We start from the raw sequence: 25,176 nt of genomic DNA on the forward strand, positions 1-25,176 counted from the left end.
TGGACCGCCACGTTCTTTTGTTGCTGTATCAATTGATTAAGAAAAACTTTAAAGATTTAGATTGAAGTCTTATCGACTCATGTGAGATTACAGACAGTGTAGCTTGAGAAACCAGATTTAATGATAAAATACACACTAAGAATTCGTTATCTTGGTTACAAATTTTTGTATATAAATGATGTAGTTTACAGGATTGAAAACTATGTCTGTTTCGAAGAAGATTTCAAAATGTTACTGTGATAAGTTGTTCCACAAAATTTATGAAATATTGTATTGAAAAAAGTCCCCCATATTTAAAGAATATTTTCTTATCTCTCATTCTCTCCATATTACACTCTTCTTAGCTTATCTCTTTTATAGAAATTCTCCAAGAAACTACTTTTCATACGCTCTCATTGTATCAGACCCTCATTTATTTTCAATTGAACACAACAACAATAACTACAAACAAATAGTATTGAGAAAACTAACATCTGAAAAACAAATAGTAAAATAAAATTAAATATATTTCCCACGAAACGAAAATGCATTGATTTTTTCCCATGATGACACACAAACACACAGTATTTAACAAACCATAACAAAAATGCTTGCTCTCCCCCTGTGCTTAGTTTTATGCTCTTTAGGTAACAGAAAATTATCACAGAGAATGCAAACAAATGTTCAAATATGCTCAGTTATAGGCGGAGTTAGCTGGCGCAGGTATAAAAGGCGATGCTCTGAGTAGTAAGAGCTCATAACGAGTTTGTTACTCAAAGCGTAAAGAAGCTAGAAAAAGCAGAAAACATTATACGTCGTGTAATATTTTAATTACTACAACCAACAGCAAATATTTTGAAAAAATATAAAAACAAGATTTATTTGAAAAAAACAAATCAAAACGCTTAATAAACGGATTACGGTTTAAAACCTCACACGCAGCAAATTACCCCACAGTGGATTATAAAAAAGTGTATTGAAAAATATATTTCAAGAATTTAAAATATTTTAAAGAAATAAAAATAATTAAGTTTAATAACTTAAAAGCAAAAATAAAAAGTGTCAAGCTAATAATACAATATACAGTAATAAAATATACTGTGGAAAAAAATAAATATTAAAAAAAGAAATCTAAAAATAAAAAAAAACCTCGCAATACTTTTTTTTTATTTTTGAAAATAAAATAATAAACCGCTGAGCTCTACAACAACTCTACTTGGACGCTTTCAATAAACAGCCTTCAAAATTCTACTAAAAGAACGTAAAGCGATTATTTCTAAAATGAAATCTTTAACGGCCGTCTGTCAAACCGGTGCCTCCATGCCCGCCATCAATCCCAACGGTCGCATTAATCGTCCTCCCCATCATCGTGGTGATGGCGAAAATGCCGAAATGAAAATGTACTTGTCCAAACTCAAGGATCTCGTACCATTCATGCCCAAAAATCGCAAACTCTCCAAATTGGAAATCATACAGCATGTCATCGACTACATTTGCGATCTGCAGTCCGAATTGGAGACACATCCCGAAATGAGTAACTTTGATGCTGCGGCTGCCCTAAATTTCACCGCCAATTTGGAAAGAGTTACTGCTGCTGTCAACAATGGCCATGATGATGAGGGCGATGACGAGGAAGATGATGAGATGTATGAGGGTATACAAGAACGTTTAAATGGTTCCATGCAACTACAACAACAATCTAGTCCGGCACAGCGTCAGCCTTTGGTTGATCGTCAAACACCAAATACTATTTTACCCGCCACACAACAACAGCAGCAACAACAAATGATTGTATCAGCAGTTAATAATACAACAGCAACCTCCAACTCCATCACCACCAACTCCTTAGCGGCTGTAACCTCATCACCATCATCAACAGCTGCAGCCACAACAACATCTGCTGCCACAAATTTATCATCACATACGGTAGGTTTCCATTGCAAAAAGAATATGGTTTTGTAAAACTAAAATTCCGCCCCCCTACTGAAGAAATATTTTCTAAGGAAAGTAGAGTTTTGTTTTTCTGTAAAAAGTATGAAATTAAAAAAAATGAAGTTTTGCTAAAAACAAAAACAAATGTCTAACTAAGTCTCTGTCTGTCTTGGCCCACGAATAGTCCTTGCAAAAGGCCTTATAAAAAGACTTATGTCACAAGAAATGACTGAAATATTTAGCATCTCTAAAGCACTTATCTATGAATGCATGAACAATTTCAAAGTTGAAAGAAAATTTCATAAAAAAACTAAGATTTTTGTAAAATGTAAAAAACTATGTAATGTACCACCAATTTTTATAATTTTTTTTTTATTTTTTTTTGTAAAATTATTATTTACTGTTTGTTTTAAAAAAAATATATAAGAATCTGTAAAATTTAAATGTTGTTACTTTCCAATGAGGTTGGCAGCAATTTAAGAAATTTTTAATATTTTTTTTTTATATGATCATTTTTAAAATGTGATATTTTTTTCTGTGTAATTAAGCTTTGTTTAAATATTTATAAATAAAATTTAAAACCTATAATTAAGCTAAAAACAAAAATGATTAATAAAAAAAAATTTGTTATATAAATTTAAAACATAAAAATAAACTCGATTTTCTTTTCATTTATTAATTAAAAAAAAACAAGATGTTAGAAACGTAGGAAATTTGGAAAAAATATATTTTTCAATTTATTTCGAAAATAAACAAAAAACAAGATGTTAGGAAATTTGGAAAAAGTTAGAAAATTTTCAAAAATGTGAAAATTATGCATATTTTTAAAATATAATCAAGTGGCAAAAAAATGTTGATAATTTTTTTTTAGAAAATTTGATTCAACTTTTTATTCAGCAAGTTAAATTTTTATTGTAGCAAAGTATAGAATACATTGAAAAAGTAATTATTCTAGACATATAGCAGAATGTAATACATTTTCTGGACCGCTACTTCCTTCTTCAGCACCACTCTTCTAATCTGTAGAGTATAAAGCCTTAAATATTTAACTGACATTTATTAATTATCATTTCTAAAATTAGATTTTAGTTTTTTTATGCATTTATTATTGGAAAACAAGCTTCAAAAAATTCCAAATATGAACTAAAAATTTAAAAAAAAAATATGATTTAGATATGAATAGATCAATGTTACAGAACATAGTTTCCAATTTTTATTCTGAGAAAACGATTAATATATTAATTATAATAGTACAGTTTACAGTTTTTTCCGATCACTTCGTTTTAGTGAAATAACTTTAGTTTTAAAGTTATAACTTCAAAACTTCACAAATAATTTATTTTGAAAATTATTTTAAAATTGATTCTCTTGCTTGAAATAAATGAGTTTTATTTTTTAAACATAAAAACATGGCTGAGTTATGGTAGTTTAAATTCAGGATGCTTTAAAAAAAATAAAAGAACATTTATATGAAAATGCGACTTGACTTGCCTTTTAAAATCCTCAAAATATTGATCGTGCTGTAAAGTAGCATTCAACTCTTAAGAAATTATTGTGCTTTAACGAAATCTATTTTAAATCGAAATTAGAATGAAACACATTTTTCAAGCAATTCATAAACAATTTTTAAATTTATCAAAAACAAAATTTCCATACAAAATTTTATATAAAGCTTTGAAAGCTTTACGCTTTATTTATTTATTGAATCTGCACTTTATAGGCCTAACAATAAGTATTTAAATCTTATAACTAAAATTAAAACTAGTTGTTCACTCATCTTAGTGGGGTGGTAGATCTGCTCTACGTAGCCTTGATCGGGTTTGGCTTTGCACAAGTACTCTTACAATCGGGTTGGGATGAATTTTGAAGTTTCCTATTAGGTCATATTGTCATAATATATTTAAACATATTTTTGTTGTACTGATCACATTTAAACGCTTACCTAAACTTTTTGCCTAATAAAATTAAAAAAAAAAATTATAGCAAACTTTTTGCGCAAAATTTGATCCAAACAGATTTGATCACTGATACAATATTTGCTTAGGAAATTTTCGCATAATTGTTAAACATGTTATGATAATGAAACAGAATTAAAGCGAATTCTAAAAATTTAAGGTCTATACGTTCTCAGAACAAAAAAAAAAAATTAGGATTAACTCTTCAGCCTAACTACAAATAACATTTTAAAGTTTATTTTTGTTAAAGTCTTTTAAGAGAATAAAACTTGTGATTTAATAAGAAATATTAAAAGAAACCATGCAATCAAATAATTGAAAATAATATTTTTTTAAAAAATTTTTAGGGTTGACACATAATGTTTATTTTTGTTAAAATCGTCTTTATTTTAATATAATAGAACTACTGATTTATTTATCCATACCATAAGAAATATTAGAAGAAACCGTGTATTAAAATAATTGAAAATAATTTCCAACTAATAGAAATAGCACAGTAATACAAAAGTGAACGAAAAAAATATTCAGAGGTTCTCATGCAGCAATTCTGTTTTGTTAAAGTCTATAGAGTATGGAAATACTTACAGTTTTTCCCGATCACTTCGTGAAATAAAGGTATTTTTAAAGTTACAATTTCAAAATATTACAAATATGTTCTTTTGAAAATTAAAATTGTTTCTCTTGTTTGAATGATATTAGTTTTACTTTTTAAACATTTTCTAAAATCGTTTAGAAAATGGCTGAATTACAGAAGTTAAAATAAATGCACCCACAATCATTTATATAAAAAACCCTGCAGAAATTTGATGCCTTTAAGTTTGGATGAACTGTGTCTTATATGGGATGGAGTGGACTGTAAATAGTGTGGATGATTTGAGTGGGCACCAATTCCTCGAAATACGTGTGTAATTTCTCGGTAGAACGGGGAATTACATGGGTAGAGTAAATTGGAGAAGAAAATATAGTTATTATGAGTGAATGTAATTTGGTATATGGATATGAGATTAGTATTATGTTACAAGATTGAGTGTGTATGATTGCGTGTATATGATTGTGTGCTCACCTTATTGGATATGTGATGTATGTGTGTGTGGCTTGTTTTTTAATGAGAACTCGATAATGTTTTAATTTTGATTTTAATGGATTTTAACTATTTATTTTAGCATTAAGTTTTAATTAGTTTGTAAGTTTTTAAATATAAATGTTAATTTATAATTTATTTTAACAAAAGAGAAAATAAATTATTTGGCTTTAAGTTTTAATTTATAATTTAGGTTTTATTTGAGAGAATTCAATCTTATTCGATTTAAAGGTAGAATGCCAGTGAAGTTTTTGATTTTTATAAGCCATAACTTAACCTAGGTACATTTCATTTTTAATACTATTTATGTACACATTGTTTATAAACAATTCAAGTTATAATTAGTACAGAGTTTTTATAATTCACAATAGTTCTTACATCTATAAACATTTCTAGTTTTGGTAATTCATAATTATACACATGAAGAAATTAGTTTTTAATTTAAAAAATTCATAATTTGTTTTTAGAAAAGTTAACAATTCAAACAATAATAAAATTATTTTATAATTTTATGTATAAAATTGTCGATTTTATACAACCCAATAAAGTCAAAAAACATGTTACCATTCAAAATAAGTACAACTCATTAAATTTTTAAAAGATTTTTAGGTACTTTAGAAAGTTTTTTCCACAAAATTAAGAAAAAATACTTAACTGCCTCACGATAAACTTAAAGTGCGTTTTTTGAAACTTTAACGACCGTAACCAAAAAGTGCTCGAGAAAAACTATAAATATTTCCAAACTCTATGGACTCCAATAAAACATAATTGATATATGAAAACCCCTGCATATTTGTGGTGTAGCACAGTGTAATTAAAAAAATTTCAAAAAATTAAAAAAAAGCATACAGTTTAAAAATAAGCTAATTCTAAACTAATAATACAAAATATTAAATTCGGTTTGAAATACGAAAAATAGTCCTATTTTTTAATAAAAAAACATAATAGAATGACAGTTTGATAAGAAGTTTCTAAATATCTAACGAATGCTTTTACAAAGTATAAGAAATTTGTTTGGGGTTTCATTAAACCCACATACAAATTAGTTAATTATTGAATACTTTGTATTTGTTGCCAATCGAATTATTCTACCATAGTGACCGAATTTTACAGTTATGGCTACTAAATTTTAGAAGAGGTAACAAAAGTTTGGTTGCTTCAACCGAAATTCTTCTTTATCAACTGACTTTTTGTTGATATAACCGACAAATTCTATGTGTGCAACCGAATCATTCGATTGGCAACAAATTCGGTTGCTATTACGAATCTGTTTTCTCTGTGCACTTTCATTGCAGTTGTTAAGAATTAATTAAAAATTTTCCGCGTATCCAGTTTACACTTTTTTTAAGTGTTTAAAATAAACATTAATAGTTTTTCATTTTACACAAAATCTTAGTTTTTTAAATAAATTTGTTAAGAAAAAGCAACAGCCAAATATTTCGTATTTTAAATTATGACTATTAAACAAAATTATAACATCTTTTAATATTAATGTATAGACTAACCCCATTATTTTGTCTCTCACTTTGCAAAAAAAAATTTTCATTTAACATTTAACTTAAACATCACCCCAAATATTTCGATAACTGATATAATAGAGTGATATTTAAGCAATATGAGGACCAATATATTGACCCTTACAGCAAGAATATCTTAACCAATAATATTTTTGATTTTTTAGAAAAATTTTAGTTTAAGTGCACATCGGTCATCTTCGGTCCTCAATCATAAAAATGCTTCTCCTATAATATTCGATATGTATGAGGTATTTAGAAATAAATTTTCCTGGGTTTAAACTCCAGACTAAAAGAGTTTTCAAGATTAAAAACAATGGAGTAACTATGTTAAACCAGACTAAAAATCTGTAATTTTTTATGAAAAGTTACGTATTACATATTGTTTAAAGTCTTATTTGTAAATATATCGGAATAATATAGATTTAACAACAAAACAATTGAACTTCCACTGAAGCGAATTGACAGATTTTCAATACCAAACACTCAGTTCAATCATAATTAACGGTTATAAACACAAAGAGACCGACGGATATATTTAAAGTGATTTCCAAATTTAATTAAGACTTTTTTATGCAAAAACTCTATTTATAAATAAATCAGAAAGGTGACTCCTATTAAAGCTGCTTGAATTCTCACATCCCTGCTAACTTTAAAAACTATGACATGTTAAACAAAAAATATGTGGCATGAATTTATGTATTGATATAAAGTGTAACACACTTGAATTACACTTGTTTTCAACTTGAATTCCAGATAAAATGCTTATTGCGTAGGCACTCATTTTGTAAAATTTATATTGAAAATATTCTAATTTCATACCTTTTCATACAAATTGCTTACGATTTGATTTATAAAATGAGAATCGCAATAACAATATATTAAAATTCAAGTTCTTATAAGAAATAATATTCAAGAATATTTTAACTTTAAATTGTGTATGGCAATGGAAGAGTAAAGTTTAAAAAATTAATTTTTTATCGATTTATTTCGTTTAAAATATATTGTTTTAAAGTGTCCTTTATTATTAAAAAACCTCAACATTTAAAGATTAAGATTTTAGCATTTTTCTCAAAATAATCTTCTAAACTTTTTTAATAACTCTTAGATAACTTTTCATAATATACATACTGCAATACCTATTTAAAACAATCTAATAGACCCTATAAAAATATTTAAATAAAATCCATAAATTATGTATTCCGCACCTGTTTGTGTTCAATAATAAAAAAATAACGAAAAAAAAACTTGAGAAGACAGTGAAAAAAACTGTAAAAATCTTGAAATTTTATAAAAAAAAATCCCCCATCATAAATAATTAACACAACCGACAACCGACAACAACAACGAAAAAACCAGATTTCACCTAAAATATTTACAAAAAAATATAAATTGTTAAACTTGATTTTTTGTGTTTTAAAAAAAACATTTAAACAATATAAAAAAGCGGCAAATTTTTATAAGAAGAAATAAATAAAATAAAATACTAAAAAGAAGTATACAAACAAAAAAAGATAACCTCTAAAGGGAGCAGAGGGAAACAAAATAACATGATGAATATTTCAAATAAACAAAAACAAATATAAAATAAAACAATCAACAAAAATTAAGATTTAACAAAAACAAAAATAATACAATATATTTAAAAAATATTAAGGCATGGCACAGTTTGGAAAGGGAAATAGAAAATAAAACAAATTTAGAAAAAATTCAAATGAAATCATTAGAATTAGAAAATATTAAAATTTCAAAACTTTTCCCAGAGTTATTCATACAAATTTCTTGTATTTCAAAACATTAAGTTTTTTTAAACTGAGACGCTAAAAGGATTGTTGTAAATCAATTGCCTCAAACTGTGAACACCCCTGTTTTTTTGTGTAAAGATTTACTTTAAGTGAGTGACTGACCAACAAATGAATAGTTCACTTTAATTTTTTTTATTATTATTTTTATATGTTTCATACTAAAAGCGTGTGAATGTCGACAATGAAGATGATGATTATTTTTCATACAAAAAAAAAAAATAAAAATACTTTTGTTTAGGATGATGATGGTCGATCGTGGTTGGTGTTGTTTTTCTCTGGCTCTCATCTAAATAATGATGATAAAAATGTTGTTTTAAACAAAAATTTTAGTCTCGTTTTATTTTTCAAAAAAAAAGAAAAAAATTAATTTTTATTGTTGTTGGTTTTTTTATTTTGAGTGTTTAAGTTGCGTGATGCTTTTTTTTAGTACAATAAACTACTACTACACAACAAAAATTATATATAATACTTGTATGGTTGTATTTCTATATAAAAAAAGCGAAAATGAAATAAATTTAAGTATTTGCAGGTGTTCAGCATAGAAAGAAGTATATAAAAAAACAACAAATACAAAAAAAGCTAAATTATAATTTATTATGAAATTTAACAAAAAAAAAAATACAAACATTTTAACAAAAAATATAAAACAAGATACATATATTATGAGAAAACACAAAGAAATATAAATTTGAAATTTTACAAATTTATTAAAATTTTGGAAAAAAAAATTTTTTACATATTTTTTGAAAAAAAAAAATAAAGAAAAATTATTATATTTACTCATGTGATGATAAAGAAATTGTTTTTAGCATATTAGTTAGTGATCCCTGAAAAAATCTTCAAATAATACATTAGGGCTGTTTTTATAGAGGCGGAGAAATACAACACAGAAAAACCTTTTTAATATCCATCCAATTTGTTTTATTAAATCATTTTATATGGATTTGATCAATCTTGGATAATTTAAGAAAATGTTTATTTTCCCTGATACAAAAATTATTGAATATTTAAGGAAAAATTTTAAATATGTGCGACAATTCGAAAGTTTTCGAAAAATTTTAATTTTTTTTAAATTCCCAAATATTTTATGAAAATCTCCAAAATACCATTTCACGCCGAAAAGTTAAATTAGTTATGTTTTAACTAATTCTCATTAAAAACATTTAATAATATCATATAAATACTTTTGCAAAGTTTTTTTGTAAATTCCCAAAAACTTTATGAAAATCCCCAAAATACCATTTTATGAAAAAAATACTTAATTGATTATATTTCAACAAATTCTCATTAAAAGAACTTTTATAATTTCATATAAATGCTTTTGGACAGTTTTCTGTAAATTCCCCAAAACTTTATGAAAATCCCCAAAATACCATTTCAAGCAGAAAAGCTAAATTGAGTATTGTTTTTAGCATAGAAGCAATATTAGTCGGGGATCCAAAAAAAAAAAAACATGAATGAATGAGAAAAATCTTTTTAATATCTATCCAATTTGCTTTATTAATTATATAAATTTACACCCTTCACAGTAAATCGTGCTGTATTGCAATAAGACGTGTAATATTCAAGTGCTCGATCGTTTCTGGTTTATGACTTAAAAATACGGGATTTTCAATAGATGACGTATCTTTTGAAAACGGTTTTTGTTTTTAATAACTTATTTTTTATTCTCACTTAGTTATTGAACATTAAAGTGTAAACAAGAACGTTTTTTTTGCTTCGAAAATGTCGAATTTTGTGCCAACAAAGCGCCATACGCGGGAAGTTTTGCTTTACTTCTTTAATTTGAAAAAAATATGCCGCTGAAGCACACCAATTACATACTAAAGCTTATGGTGAATGTGCTCTATCGGTTAGAAGGCGAAAGATGGTTTGTTCAGTTCAGAAGTGGCGATTTTGACACGGAAGACAAAGATATCCCAGGCCAGCCAAAAAAGTTTGAAGACCTTGAAAAATGATTTTGCGTGTCCGAAATGATGTTTGAGCGATATAAAAGAAAATCAATTTTGCACCGAATCATTCACCCCTATCGCGAATCAATATTTCACATGAAATATGTTCCCTTTTCCCATTTTTCGTTCATAAACATTGTTCACGTGAAAAAATTCCCCATGTTGTGAAATTTTTAGATGAAATTTTGTAAACAATAGACAGCTGTTACGAACAAAATCAACTATTGTGAATGAAAGGTTCAGGGGAATATCACGATAGCAATTTTCCCTTCGAGGGAAATGAATATTTCATGGGAACATACATTTCACATGTTTTTCACGATAGGGGTGATTATTTGCAATGAAAAATTGATCCATTACGATCCATTCGAAGCGTAAGAGATCGAATGTGAAGATCGGCCAACCAGCCTAATCGACACCAAAGCCAAATATTCATGGCACTAAAGTAATTCTCTGTATTTAATGGGAGCAAAAAAGTCATTATAAATAACAAAGTGCAAAAAAAAACTTGTCAAAAGGGAATCCCGCAATTCCTAAAAATTGGAGCGAAAATCCCAAAAATGGTACTTTTACAATTTTGCCCATAGGGTCCACATTACCTTCGGGGCTGGTTAAATACTTTGGTGACAAATTGGGAACACATCAAGGTTTCCAAAGCTGCTTTATGTATTTTGAGCCAAGCTTTGGGATTTTTGAACATGTGGCCCAAAGTTTAAATTTTAAATAAACAAACAATAGGTAAAATTCCGTAAACAAATAGGTAAAATTCCGAAGTGCGTAGGGGAGACATATTCGAAAAATAGGACATGTTTTTTTTTACCAAAATGTTCTCCGTAAAGATACCTTACAGAAAAACATCAAATTGTTATATTTTCTTAAAAAAGTTTTTTTTTTTTAATAAAAAAAGAATTAAGTAACTTTTTTGTCCAAAAAACTGCAAAAATCAACTATCAGCTGTCACTGAAAACACCTATAAAAAAACTCTCCTCATTAATGCCTTAAAAATCACGAACACTTTAAATCAGTGGTTGACACAAAGAGTCACATTTGTGAATTTACATATTTGTAGGCATTGTTTTATACACATTTGAGCTACAATAACATATCTTGTCCAAACTTGTCCTGAATATAGAGCCACTCCATAATTTATATGATTTGGCCAAATATAACTGTCAAAAACTGAAACAAATTTTCAAGAATTTGACAAAAAAATTTCATTAATTTTATTTCATATAAATTTAAATTTATCACCTTTCGCACTGTCTCTAAACCCAAAAAACAAACAACAACTATATTCTTACTAACATGACCTCATTTCATGCATTGTTAAATTTGTATTTACTCGTAGCGGACATGTAAATTTAAAAAAAAATAAAAAATACAAATCAAAAATAAATTATACATGTGTATTTATAATGTACTCTTGTAAACGTACATACATGTGTTAAATTTATTTTATTTATTTATACATATTTATACAGTATTGTAATTTAAATTAATTTTTTTTTTATTTTTTTTTTTTTCAAATTTCAATGTATTGTGTTGATCTTCTGTGAACACTATCACCTCACTGTGCGTTTACTTACGTATGGCTGTCAGTACAATTCATAAAAATTTTTTACACAAAATCAACAATAAAATTTTGTTTTATGACAAAATATATAAAGAAATATGTATCAAAAAAATTCAGCATCATTGTGTGGCAAATTATTCTGAATTTTTATTTTATACCAGTTTTATTGGTATGACAAAGTATTTAGGGCAAACATACATATTTATATATCCGTAAAAGTAAAGAAGTAAAAAACTTTGAAAAAAAGTTCCATAACATTTTGAACTTTGTGCTAATTCTGCTAGAACTTTATTCAGCTGAAGTTAAGTTATGAAAACATAAGCGAAACACTGTGTTCCACAAACTAGTAGGTACTTTTATTTAAAGTTCAAAAAGTACTTTGTGAAATTTAGTGAATATGATTTTGTAAAACAAATACATATTTACATAAATATGTAGTCAATTTTAAATAAAATATATCATAAGAATAAAACGATTAATATGATTTCTTTAATTAACTTACAAGTATTAACGCCCTTTTTACCCCAAATCATGTTTGTACCATTTAACCTATTTTTTCAAAATAATCATTATCTAAATTTATAAACAAATTCCTAGATCTTAGTTTAAAAACAAATGCACAGTTTTTTTTTAAATTCCCAAAAAGTTTATGAAAATCCCCTTAACCTCATTTCGCGCCAAAAAGATAAATTTAGTATATTTAAACCAATTCTCATTAATAAATCCTTTTATAATTCCATATAAATGATTTTGCACAGATTTTTGTAAATTCCTAAAAACTTTATGAAAATCCCCAAAATACCCTTTCATCCGAAAAAGCTAAACAGAATATATTTTTAAAAATTATCATTAAAAAAACATTTTATAATTTCATACAAATGCTTTTGAACAGTTTTTTCTTGAATTCCCAAAAACTTTATGAAAATCCCCAAAATACCATTTCACGCAAAAAAGCTAAATTAATTAATTCCCCTTAAAAAACATTTTTTAATTTCATATAAATGATTTAGAACAGTTTTTTGTAAATTCCCAAAAACCTTATGAAAATCCCCAAAATACTATTACACAGCGGAGAGTTAAATTATGTATATTTTAGAAAATTATCATTAAAAAACATTTTTTAATTTCATATAAATGTTTGGCACAGTTTTTTCTTGAATTCCCAAAAACTTTATGAAAATCGCCAAAATACCATTTCACCCTATAAAGCTAAATTGAGTATATTTCAGTAAATTCTTATTAAAAAACCTTTTATTATTGCATATAAATTCTTTTGGACAAATTTTTCTTGAATTCCTAAAAACTTTATGAAAATCCCCAAAATACCATTTCACCCAAAAAAGCTAAATTGAATATATTTTAACAAATTCTCCTTAAAAAACCTTTTTTAATTTCATATAAATAATTTTGAACAATTTTCTGTAAATTCCCAAAAACTTTAAGAAAATCCCCAAAATACCATTTCAAGCTAAAAAGCTAAATTAAGCATATTTAAACAAATTTTCCTTAAATAGACTATAAACAATTAACAAACCCTTTTTAAATAACTATTTTTGCAGTGTTTTCTAGAATTCCCAAAAACTTTAACAAAATCCCCAAAATTCCATTTCACTCCAAAATGCTTAATTAACAATAATTTAACAAAGTTTGCTTAAAAAACATGAGAAATGAGAAAATATTTTAAAATTTTTCATATAAATGTTAAAATATAAAAACATGCTGCAGCAGCATGTTATCAGTACATATTTCAAATGTATTTTGATTATTTTTTTAAAAGCTTAAACGCCATTTATTTTTATACACACTTTTTTCTATTTGTTTAAGCGCCATTTTTATAGAACTTTGCACTTTTGTTTGTTTCTAATGTTTTGTATTTTTTTCTATTTATTTAAATAGTATTTAAAAATAATTTGTTTTCAATTGCAAACAGCAACAACAAACAAATTAAAATTTGTTTTTTTTTATATTTCAAAAAAACACAGCAACAATTCATTAAAAAAAAAAACAATGTAATAATTAGGGTTAGCATAGGCAGCTGATAATCACGCTATTAGAGAAAATGTATGGAAATTTTTTGATTCAGAATTAAAAGAATATTAAATCAAAAAGGGATTCCATTTTCCTTAATTCTGAAAGCAAAGCGGCTAAATAAAATTAAGTAAAAATAGAGCTATTTTGAAAAGTATTGGCAAATCATAAATGAAGTTCAAACTAATTGAGTAGGGTAAAAAAAATAAACAACAAAACATTCCCAATTGCGATAATTATTTAAAAAACAAACTCTAGAAATGAACACGTGCAATTTGTAGGAAATTGTTGTTTAATGATGATGATGATGATGATAATGCGAATAACAAAATTGTTTTGAAAACGAAACAAAACTCAGCTCTTCTTTCTTTAAATTTTTTATAAACATTTTAAACCATAATAATAATTTGTATTTATTTTTTATGTTTTCTTTACAGTTAATCAATGAAAAAGACTTGGACAGCAGCAGGCAGCCATGTTAGATGTCACACGTAAAACTATTTAACATTTTTAATAATTTAATTAAAAACCATGAATTCCTCATTTAATTAAACAAAAAAACAGAAAATCCTGAAAAAACGATAAAAGGCTGCTTTTTTCATAAAACAAACCACAAAACTAAACTCGAATCTATAAAAAATAATTTAAAAGCAGCCTTTTAATAAAAACATTTTATTTAGTTTTTAAACAATTTATATAAATTTTAATTATAATTTTAGCTTTAGTTTAGTATAAAAAAAAACAAAAGAAAACATTATAACAAACAACAAGAAACTAATTTTATGCTTAATTATTTATAATAATTGGAAATTTCATGGCAAAATTTAGTTTTGAAAACAGAGAAAAAAGAGCAAAAAAAAACCATATTAAATTAAAAATGTTTGCAAGTAAAATATGTAACACATATTTTGAAATAGCTTTAATAATTTTTTTCAAAAAAAAAAAGTTCAATAATTTTCTGTTTTTTTTTTAAGTTTTTATATAATTTTAAGTTATCTTTTTTAAATGCAAAGCAATAATAATTTTTTTATCCTATTAATTTTAATATTTTTTTAACATATTTAAATTCCTTAAAACAATATTTTATAATGTAATTGCAATTTAAAAAAAAATAATATTTTTTTTTTGTTTTTAAGTAAGAAATTCCTATTATTATTTTTAATATAATTTTTAATTGCTTTAATTTTTCTCCCTTTTAACTAAAACTTTGTTTTTTTTATTAATTTTTATATGTTCTGTGATCTGTAGCATACATTAACTTTATAATAATTATGAATTTTTTTTTCTTTTATGTACAAAGTGTATAATAGAGTTTTTATCTTATAAATGTGTTTTTTTTTATAAATTTTTTCATCATTTCTTTTTTTGGTTAAAATAATTACTGTTCTATATTAAAATGTTTTAAAATATTTGTAATTCTTTGTAAATTAGCATTGATTAAAAAAAAGTACTAAAATAAACAAAACTTTATTAAGAAAATACATATTACAAAACAAAAAAAAAAACAAAACAAAAAAATATTTAATAAATAAATATCTAAAATATTAATGAAAATATAAAACAAATCTGTTTTTAATTTTTTTAAAACAAGTCTGACGTGTGTCATAGGACTTAAAGGAAGAATCCTGTTATATCCAAATAACAAGTAAGAAAGTATGGTCGGTCAAGCCCGACCATATAATACCCTACACTAAGTAAAAGAGCAAAAAAAATGTTTTTTTTTTAAATTTCAATAATTTATATTTTTGAGTGATTTTCGGAAGTGGGCCTTATATGGGGGCTATGACCAATTATGGACCGATCACCATGAAATTAGGTCGTGTGATTTATGTCTATATTCAAGTTAACTATGTTGAATTTTGAGAGTTTACCAACATTTTTAAGCGATTTATGCATGTTAAAGTGATTTTCGGAAGCGGGTCTATATGGGAGCTATGACTAATTATGGACCGATCGTAACAAAATTTGGTGACATGAATTTTGTGTATATAAAACTTATTTGGAGCGGAATTTGTGGAGATACATATATAAATTAAACATTTATGACCGATAAAGTCCAATTTCGGGAGGACATTTGTATGGGGGCTAGGTGAAATAATGGACCGATTTCAGCCAGTTTCAATAGGCTTGGTGCTTGAGCCGAAAAAATAATATGTGTCAAATTTCATCGAAATATCTTCAAAATTGCGACCTGTACTCTGCGCACAAGGTTTACATGGACAGCCAGCCAGCCGACCAGACGGACGGACGGACATCGCTTAATCGACTCAGTGATTCTAAGTCGACGGGTGTTAGACTAATATTTTTGGGCGTTACAAACATCTGCACAAACGCATAATACCCTCCCCACTATGGTGGTGTAGGGTATAATAACCGGTACTAAAAACGAGATAGATGGGTGTAGAATATCATAAAATTACCTTTAACCCTTATCCAGTACTTATGGGTCAAAATTGTTCAACCAGTTTTAAAGGCTTTAAAGCATTAAACACATTCAAGACAGCTGGCTACCAACTGCAATCTGTCAAAATAAAAATACACAAGTTTATATGAAGATGATTCTTTTGACGACAGCACAGCTACACGACCACAGGAATGCTTTTGCCGCTGCAGCCGAATTAGGCTAATTCCTATTTTTGTCAACTACAAAACAGAATAGTGTTGCTAATATAATACAAAATGTAAATCAAATTAGTACTTCAAAAATATATATATATTTTTTTTACTTAATTAAGAGAAGTTTTTGATAACCATATTGATATAAATTAATAACAGGTACATGATTAATTACAGCCATATATATTTTTACTCAAAATAATTGTTTAAATCTTAATTACTAAATTCAATAATTAAAAAAAATGAATTACTGAAACACTGAATTATAAATCAGCGGTTTACTTTGCAGCTGCCGTCTTTAAAAAAAATACAGTAGCTGCCACACGACTGCAACTGCAGCCTGTGTTCGTGAAGTCGTGTAGCCTGCTGTCTTCAATGTGTTTAATGCATTAAACATGAAGTTGCTTCTTTTCTCCAAATCGGTCAAGTAGCATGCAATATTCAAATAAATATTCCGAATGTAAAACATTTATTTGTAAGAATAAATCCGAGACTTAAAACAAGTAAGTGAGCTATATTCGGCTGTGCTGAATCGTATATACCTTTCACCAAATTATACTTTAAAATATAAATTTTAAATATTTTTAGGTAAACAAAATTTTCAAAATAGTTTTATAATTTTTTTTTGAAATTTTTTTCTAAATAGTTTTAATTTTTTTTTTAAGTTTTTAACAAAATTTTTTCTTTTAAATTTATTAGTAAATTTAAATGTATGACAAAAAAAATTTTTTTTGGTACAAAAAAATTCGTGTTAAAAAATATTCTTCCCGATTTTGCACGGTGGTCAATTCCGGCCAAAAATACATAACTTCATTATTTCTTCATAAAAATGTTTGAAATTTTGTATTTGCATTAAGATTAACATAACCATCGATCGATAAATATTTCGATGTTCAAATACAGGGTTTGGCCAAAAAAGTATGGACGTTCTAAAAGTATCAAAAAAATTGCATGTAAGTGGCTGAAATTTAGTCAAAAATAAAGAATAAAATATGTAATCGGAAAAAAAAAATTGGCCATTAAAATTTCGGATTACATATACAGAGTTTGGCCAAACAATCATGGATGTTTTAAAAGCATCGACAAAATTAGGTTATTCATGTAAATGCCTGAAATTTAGTCCAAAAATGAAGAATAGCATAAGTGATTGAAAAAATGGTCGTGCAAATTTCAGAATACATATACAGGGTTTGGCCAAACAATCATGGAGGTTTTGAAATTATCGGAAAAGTTAGATTATTCATGTAAAATTTTAAATTTGTTGTACATTTAAGAAAAACACACTAGATCCATCGCAAAAAATATTAGAAATTGCATACAGGAGTTGGCCAAATAAACATTGACGTTATAAAAGTATCGAAAAAAGTATGTAATTTTTGTAAATGGCTTCAATTAGGTTTATAATTAAAAATAACATTAATAATCCATTGAAAAAATTTCGACATACAAATATATGGTTTGGTCAATTCAGCATATACGTAAATAACTCTCAAACTTACATAATTTTTTAAATTGACCAAAAAAATACAAAAAAATTGTAAAATAATAAGGCACTGAAATCGTTCTAGTTATTGGAATGGCAGATAATTGCAGCTGAAATTTATAGTACTTACTCTTGATACTTTATAGTATTAGATGTAATTTACACCTAACCTCTAATAGCCCTATTTAATTTGTTCTGGCCTTTCAAACTTTTTTTTAATTTAGTTTCTATAGATTTAAAACTAGTTCCTAATCACTTCACTTTTATATAAAAAGAACACGCAAAAACTCCTTAATAACTACATGGAAGGGTTAACTGCTAACTATTTCATAAAAACATGTGCTAATTTGCAAAAAAATAAAGCACAGGATACTTCGATTCAAAAGTAAAAAATCACATTTTTATAATATTAAAATGACAAGAAAAAACCTTTGACTTTACAGCACTATAAATGGCCACATAGTTACTTTATAGCCAAAATAATAATGATACCTTATATTCTGAAGTGTTAAGAAAAATTTACCATCAACATTTTATAAAAATTAAAAAAACAAAAAAAACATTTTTACCACCGATCTTTCATATTTTTTACATTGAAATATATACTCCTAAAATTGACCTTTAAACTTTTGGAAGAACACAATTTTATTCGTACCATTTTAAAGACAATGGCCCATAATCATAGTCAGAAATAAAGAATACTTTAAGAGAATTAAACTCGACTTTACTCAAGAGTGGACTTTAGGACTATCATAGACAAGTTAAAGTATACTTCTGAAGTTGAAGTCGACTTTAAATATAAAACTAGTTGAAGCTGTTATTAACTCGTTTAACAATAGCATCAGCTGTTCTTCACCAAGTAAAAAAGTTCTGCAGAATGTAAAAAATGTTTAAGTTACAAGATATTGGTAGAGATTTTGCAATTATAGAACAGTTATCAAAAAATTAGTACCAAAATATTCTAATTATGATATTCATCTTATATATTTCATTTTTCCACAACAAACAACTTTTTTTCTTTAGTTGTCCCGGTTACTTTTATTGTTTTTTTTTTAATTTTGTATGTCAGCTGTTCAGCGTTGCCACTTGTCTGTATTTTGTTATATATTGTATGAAAACATTTTCTACAATTGCGGTGGCACCCAGTTAAAGTCGGTTCAATTTAAAACATACTTTAATTTTGACTATAGTTGCAAAATAATTAAAAGCTGGTTTTTATTTTAAAGTTGTTTCTAAAAAGAACCTACTTTAGTGTTTGACTATGATTATGGGCCAATATCTTTGCCTTTAAAATGGAATCAAAAATTATGATGGACTTTGAGTGGTGTTAATGTTATGGACAATTATGTGCATACAATTTTAGAAAATTTTAAATTTGATTTGAGAAACCCTTTGGAACCGTAATATGTGTGATAAATTTCATTAAAATCGAAGATGTCAAATCCGAAAATAGCAGTCTTCGGTCCGTTTTGATATGGATTCTCCCTATTGCTAATATTTGTGAAAAAAAACTTGTAAGATTTTGTTTTTTAGCTTTCGAAACTAATGAAAGCTTTCTTTTGAAATGTTTAAGCTGTTTCCTGAGCTTGTGTCAATTTTGTCTTTTCCGATGTGTCGTGGATGGATAAAAATCTCAAAAGTCAAAATCACCACTTCATTGAAACCGATGGAACACATTCAGCATATGCTTTGGTGAGCAATCGGTATAGAAGTAAAGCAAAACTTCCATCATATGACGTTCCGTTCGTACAAAATTCGAAATTTTCGAAGTAAAAAAAAATGTAATGTTCAAAAACTAAGTGAGAATAAATGACAGATATGTACTAGGGTATTCAATTAATCGGGGTTTAGATTTATTCGGTTAATAATCGGTTAATTTAAAATTATTCGATTAACCGAATAATTTTTATTTTAATTTTAAATTGAAAATACAACAACGAATTTTGTGTACAAATACATTAAAAACAAAACAATTCATCAAAAAAATAGCAAAAATGGTATTTGAGATCCTTTTTGTATACACATGTGAGTTTTTTTAGGGTTTTATTGAAAACTTCAGAAATAATCATTTAAAAAAACAATATAATTTAAATGATTTCCTTTAAAACTATTTTTTCTTTAGATTTAATAAAACTTGACTTGGAAAAAATTCTCTCGCTGATGTATTGTTGGAGAAATCGAAATCATGATAAAGAATATCCAATATATCAGTTCTTTTTTTAGTTATACCATTGGATTCCTTTTTGGATTGTGTTAGATATTGAATACATTTAATAGTTTCGCAAAGTTCTGATAAAATACTCTTTTCCAAAAAAATTTCGTATATACATGTAAATACAAAGTTTCAAATATATGTAAATTAATTAATTGAAATTTCTTTCTTCATTGATACGGAAAAATAAATACAAAAAAATATGTATGTTAAAGTGCAAAAAAAAAGTAATTTCGGTTAATCGGTTAATCGACACAAATTAATCGGTTTATTTGTTATTCGAAAATCGGCAATTTTAAATTATTCGAACAGTTAACCGTCAAAAATTAATCGGTTAACCGCTTAACGGTTAATCGATTGAATACCCTAATATGTACCCTTCAAAATGATATATAAGTTATTTAAAACAAAAACTGCGTCCAAAGCATCGCCAATAATAAAATAGGAATTTTTGGAAAAGATTCCATTGTTATTGTCAATGAGAGAGAGATAATATAATTTTCGTAATAACTCCACAAATGATTTATTTCCAATTGAAGAACTATCATCTTCCACAAAAAATTCATTCTGGCAATTTTGATCCTTTCGCTTTATAATGATTTATGACATACAGACATTTTCGAATTGTTAAATTCACACGAATCATAACCATTAAATTACCCATTCAACAAAGTATTGTAGTATGTAATGAATAATTTTTACAGTTATTAATCTCTGTTCTGCCTCTATCTAAAATAAAATCTAAAAACCCTAAAATCGTTTATAACAATTTACCAGCTTATTGCAAAGACCACCTCCTTTGATTTTTAATTTTTTTACGTTTTTGCTTCTTTCGTAGGTTTTTTGTTCATGTTTTCTAGGGTAAAACATCGGTAACATTTAAACAATTTCATAGAATTTTCGTAAGAGAATATTAATTAGTGGTAATTAATATTCAACCTAGATAAAAAAAAGAACTCAAAAACATAAAAAAAAACAAAACCATGTGAAAAGCAACATAAATAAACAGCAACCAAGTGATGACCAACCCACATACGGAAAGTAATTTACACCTGACCTTAGCACAGCAATGGAACAACAAAAACTACAACGAAACGAGTGCAACACAACATGAGTAATAGTCACACCATCAAGCAACCAACAACTAATTCAAGTAACTACCTACAGTCAGTCAGATACTACAACATTCAGTTGGACACTTAGATAAACAGCAACAACAACAACAACAATGTTAACGGTCTCATGGTAAATTTCATTACCTTTTATCGAAACGTGTCTTTAATAAAAATAAAAAAAAAACGTAAAGAAAAGTAAAGAAAAGAGCAGAAAAAGAAGTGAAACAAATAAAAATGTGTAGAAATTAACGTTGACGACGAAGAAAGTTTTAGAACACATCACACACAAGTGTTCAAAAAAAATCCATAGACTTCATCAGAGACGCAGATAAATGTGGACATTTTTAGGTTGTTTGTTAAATAAATAACTAACAAACATTCATACATGCTGAGAAAAATAAATTCTCACGAAGATCTTGCCACATTTTACAGGTAGAGTAGGTAGTGGTGGTGGTGGTGGATGGATAACTAAGTAGATACGATATGTACGCTATGCTATGTATGATATGCATGTTTTAGTATCTCAAGACCTAACTAGTACTATGAATTACCTGTTGTTATAGTTATTGCTGTTGTTATTATTACAATGATAACATTTTAAGGTAAATATGTTTACCGAATGAATTCATAGAATAGTTGCTACTACTCGTACAATTTTATTTGTGTTGCACGTGTGCGAAAAACTTACAAACGAAAATATAAGAAACCCAGAAACAAGTTGAAATACTCGAATAATTTTCCATCAACCATCCATCCAAAACAAATAAACAAACAACAACATCTTACAGAAAGCAAAAAAAAAAAAATAACATCTTCAATGACACAATGGAAAAGACCCAGAAGTTGACGAGTTTAGAGATTAAAGGAAATAAACAAAATAATTAAGTAAAATATTTAATGGCAAAAATAACAAAAGATTTGTTAGTTACATTGTCAGGGTGTTTTACCAGGAGATGGTATTTCCAAACATTTTTAATGTTTCAAATTGAGGTGTGATCTCTCCACTACTGTGGCCTATCGTTATTAGCTCTATTCTCTTTGAACTAGACAAAATAAGGGATATAAGTTGTCGCTTATGTGGACTGTATCAGGATTATTTACGGATGTTATTGGTGATATTATGTCCACTACTTTGGGGTTCCTCGATAATTGGGCAAAGGAAGGTGGTCTTGGGGTAAACCTAAGCAAAAAAGGATTCGTACTCTACACGACAAATACCAAGATTCAAAGCTTCAGACATACGGGTTTAAAAGTTGAGAAATCCACCTTTCAAATAATGCAAAATGTCATGGACTGAAAATTATCGTGGAAACTAAATACTCAAAATAGGTTTAAGAGAGCACGGTGGCCTATTACACCTGTCGACGGTGGTCAATTCCGGCCAAAAATCCATAACTTCTTTATTGCTTCATAAAAATGTTTGAAATTTGGTATTTGTATTAAAATAACATAACCGATCGATCGATAAATATTTCGATGTTCAAATACAGGTTTTGGCCAAAAAAGCATGGACGTTCTAAAAGTATCAAAAAAATTGCATGTAAGTGGCTGAAATTTAGTATAAAAATAAAGTATAAAATAGTGATCGATAAAAAATTGGTCATTCAAATTTCACACTGTTTGGCCAAACAATCACGGACGTTTTAAAAGCATCGAAAAAGTTTGGTTATTCATGTAAATGCCTGAAATTTAGTCCAAAAAAATGGTCGTATAAATTTCGGTATACATATACAGAGTTTGGCCAAACAATCATGGACGTTTTGAAATTATCAGAAAAGTTAGGTTATTCATGTAAATGCCTGAAATTTGTTGTACATTTAATAAAAACACACTTGATCCATCGCAAAAAATATTAGAAATTGCATACAGGAGTTGGCGAAATAAACATTGACGTTATAAAAGTATCGAAAAAAGTATTTTTGTAAATGGCTTCAATTAGGTTTATAATTAAAAATAACATACATACAAATACATGGTTTGGCCAAATCAGCAAAAAAAATTGACCAAAAAAATACAAAAAAAAATGTGTAAAATGTGAAGGCCTGAAATCGTTCTGGTTATTGAAATGGCAGATAATTGCAGCTGAAATTTATACTACTTACTCTTGATACTTTATATATTAGATGTAATTTACACTTAACCTCTAATAGCCCCTTTAATTTGTTCTGGCCTTTCAAAGTTTTTTTTAATTTACTTTCTATAGATTTAAAACTAGTTCCTAATCACTTCACTTTTATATAAAAAGAACACACAAAAACTCCTTAATAACTGTGCTGTCGTATAAAGAACTAGTCCTTCAGAGACACTGAACACTATACTGTACCTTGTTCCAATAGACCGTCATATATTATCCACATTTGCCTGCAGCGCTGCGAGGCTTCACGCAACTTGATGTAGGAGATCGAGAACATATGGCCTCGCGGGGATTCTAGGCCTACTGCCTTCGATCGTATATCAACCTTAGGACTACATTACTCCATATCGTTATCTTAATATATAAATGCCCTAACACGTGTTTTTTTGTAAGCCCAGATTTTCGTTTATTTCGTATATTTAGCCAAAAAATCACGACTTAAAAAAAACACGCGTTAAATATTAAGTAACTATATACGGATTTTGATAGGGTATTCGAGGTCTGAATTCGCTTCAGGAGTGAGAATATGACACCAGAATATATACTGACGGTTCTAAAATGACCTGTGGTGTTGGTTCTGCTGTTTTCAGCTACGAACTTGGGATATCGACATTCAAATGAATATAGTGTTTTTCATTGGTCGAAAATCGCTCTGGCATAAAATCGTAATATTCCATCATGACAACGCTCGGCAACATAATGCAATACCTCTTAAAAACTATTTAGAAAGAAGTGCCTCAACCACTACAGTACAGACCTTGACCAGTTCGACTACTATTTGTTTCGATCGATGCAGAATGCTCTCTCTGGTATACGCTTCACTTTGGAACAGAGTATTCGATATTGGCTTGATTCGTTATGGGTCTCAAAAGCAGTTCTTTTGGCTCGGAATCCATATGTTGATAGAAAGATGGGAAAAGGTCAGAAGGTTTGAATATTTATATCGTACAAATGTTTCAAAAAAAGCTAAATATCAGAGTCGATGTAGGCATGTCCGTACCCGAAATAACATACAAGCATTAAGTTATTTATTTGTTCGGAATTCGAGGAAGTGCATTTTTATACCCTTCACCTTCGTGAGAAATAACTTACATACACGATTCATACGTCAATATCTCCGGAATTCTTTCGGCTCGGTTGTTATTTGAAATCGAGAAAATGGCTGAGATATAAGGAAAAACCAGAACAACCTCGATTTATTACCTATTTTTGACCTATATCTGGATTACTAAGTCATTAATATAGATAATATGGATATCTAATGATAGATATTTCAAAGACCTTTGCAACGACGTATATAAGAACATAGTAAGTTGGACCTACAATGGGTCAAAATCGGAAAAAATATTTTTTAACCCGAATTTTTTTTTCACCAAAAGTTTTTTTCGATAATATTAAAAAAAAATTTTAAATTTAAAAAAAACAATTCGAATTTTTTTGTCAAAAAAAACAAATATTTACCCCCTTATTCATAATACATTTTTAATTTTATAAGAGGTTTATAAAACAGAATTTCCATACAAAATTTGTTTTATAAACCTGTAATAAATTTAAAAATTGATTATGAATAAGGCCTTTAAAATTTTTATTTTGAAGTATAATTTGGTGAAGAGTATATAAGATTCGGCACAGCCGAATAAGCTCTCTTACTTGTTAATTTTTCTAATCATCGTGCAAAATTGATTATTGATCAATTGTTCCTAGGATTATTTTACTTTTGTTTTACTCCATAGATAACCAGGTGTAGTACATCGGACAAATGATCTTCACGGACAGACACTGTTGTAGAATGTGGCT

The 25,176-nt window shown here is 27.2% G+C and overlaps 1 protein-coding gene across 2 annotated transcripts in view; it reads left to right on the plus strand.

Annotated features, from left to right (window-relative positions):
- Nucleotides 1–610: 610 nt before the first annotated feature.
- The window catches only part of emc (Basic helix-loop-helix domain-containing extra-macrochaetae), a 122,074-nt gene continuing 97,508 nt past the window's right edge, over nt 611–25,176 (plus strand). Inside the window, exons 1-2 of one of the 2 annotated variants that reach the window (XR_010576248.1) lie at nt 611–1,905; nt 14,257–14,397. Coding sequence is in view for 1 of the 2 variants with exons in the window: in XM_065504336.1 (XP_065360408.1) it covers nt 1,261–1,905; nt 14,257–14,301 (690 nt within the window). In the remaining variant the exon portion in view is untranslated. Of the gene's footprint in view, nt 1,906–14,256; nt 14,483–25,176 lie in introns of those variants that run through there. The other variant, XM_065504336.1, reaches the window with a different exon arrangement.

This window comes from Calliphora vicina, chromosome 3 (genome assembly GCF_958450345.1).
Source record: "Calliphora vicina chromosome 3, idCalVici1.1, whole genome shotgun sequence".
Taxonomy (NCBI): Eukaryota; Metazoa; Arthropoda; class Insecta; order Diptera; family Calliphoridae; genus Calliphora; species Calliphora vicina.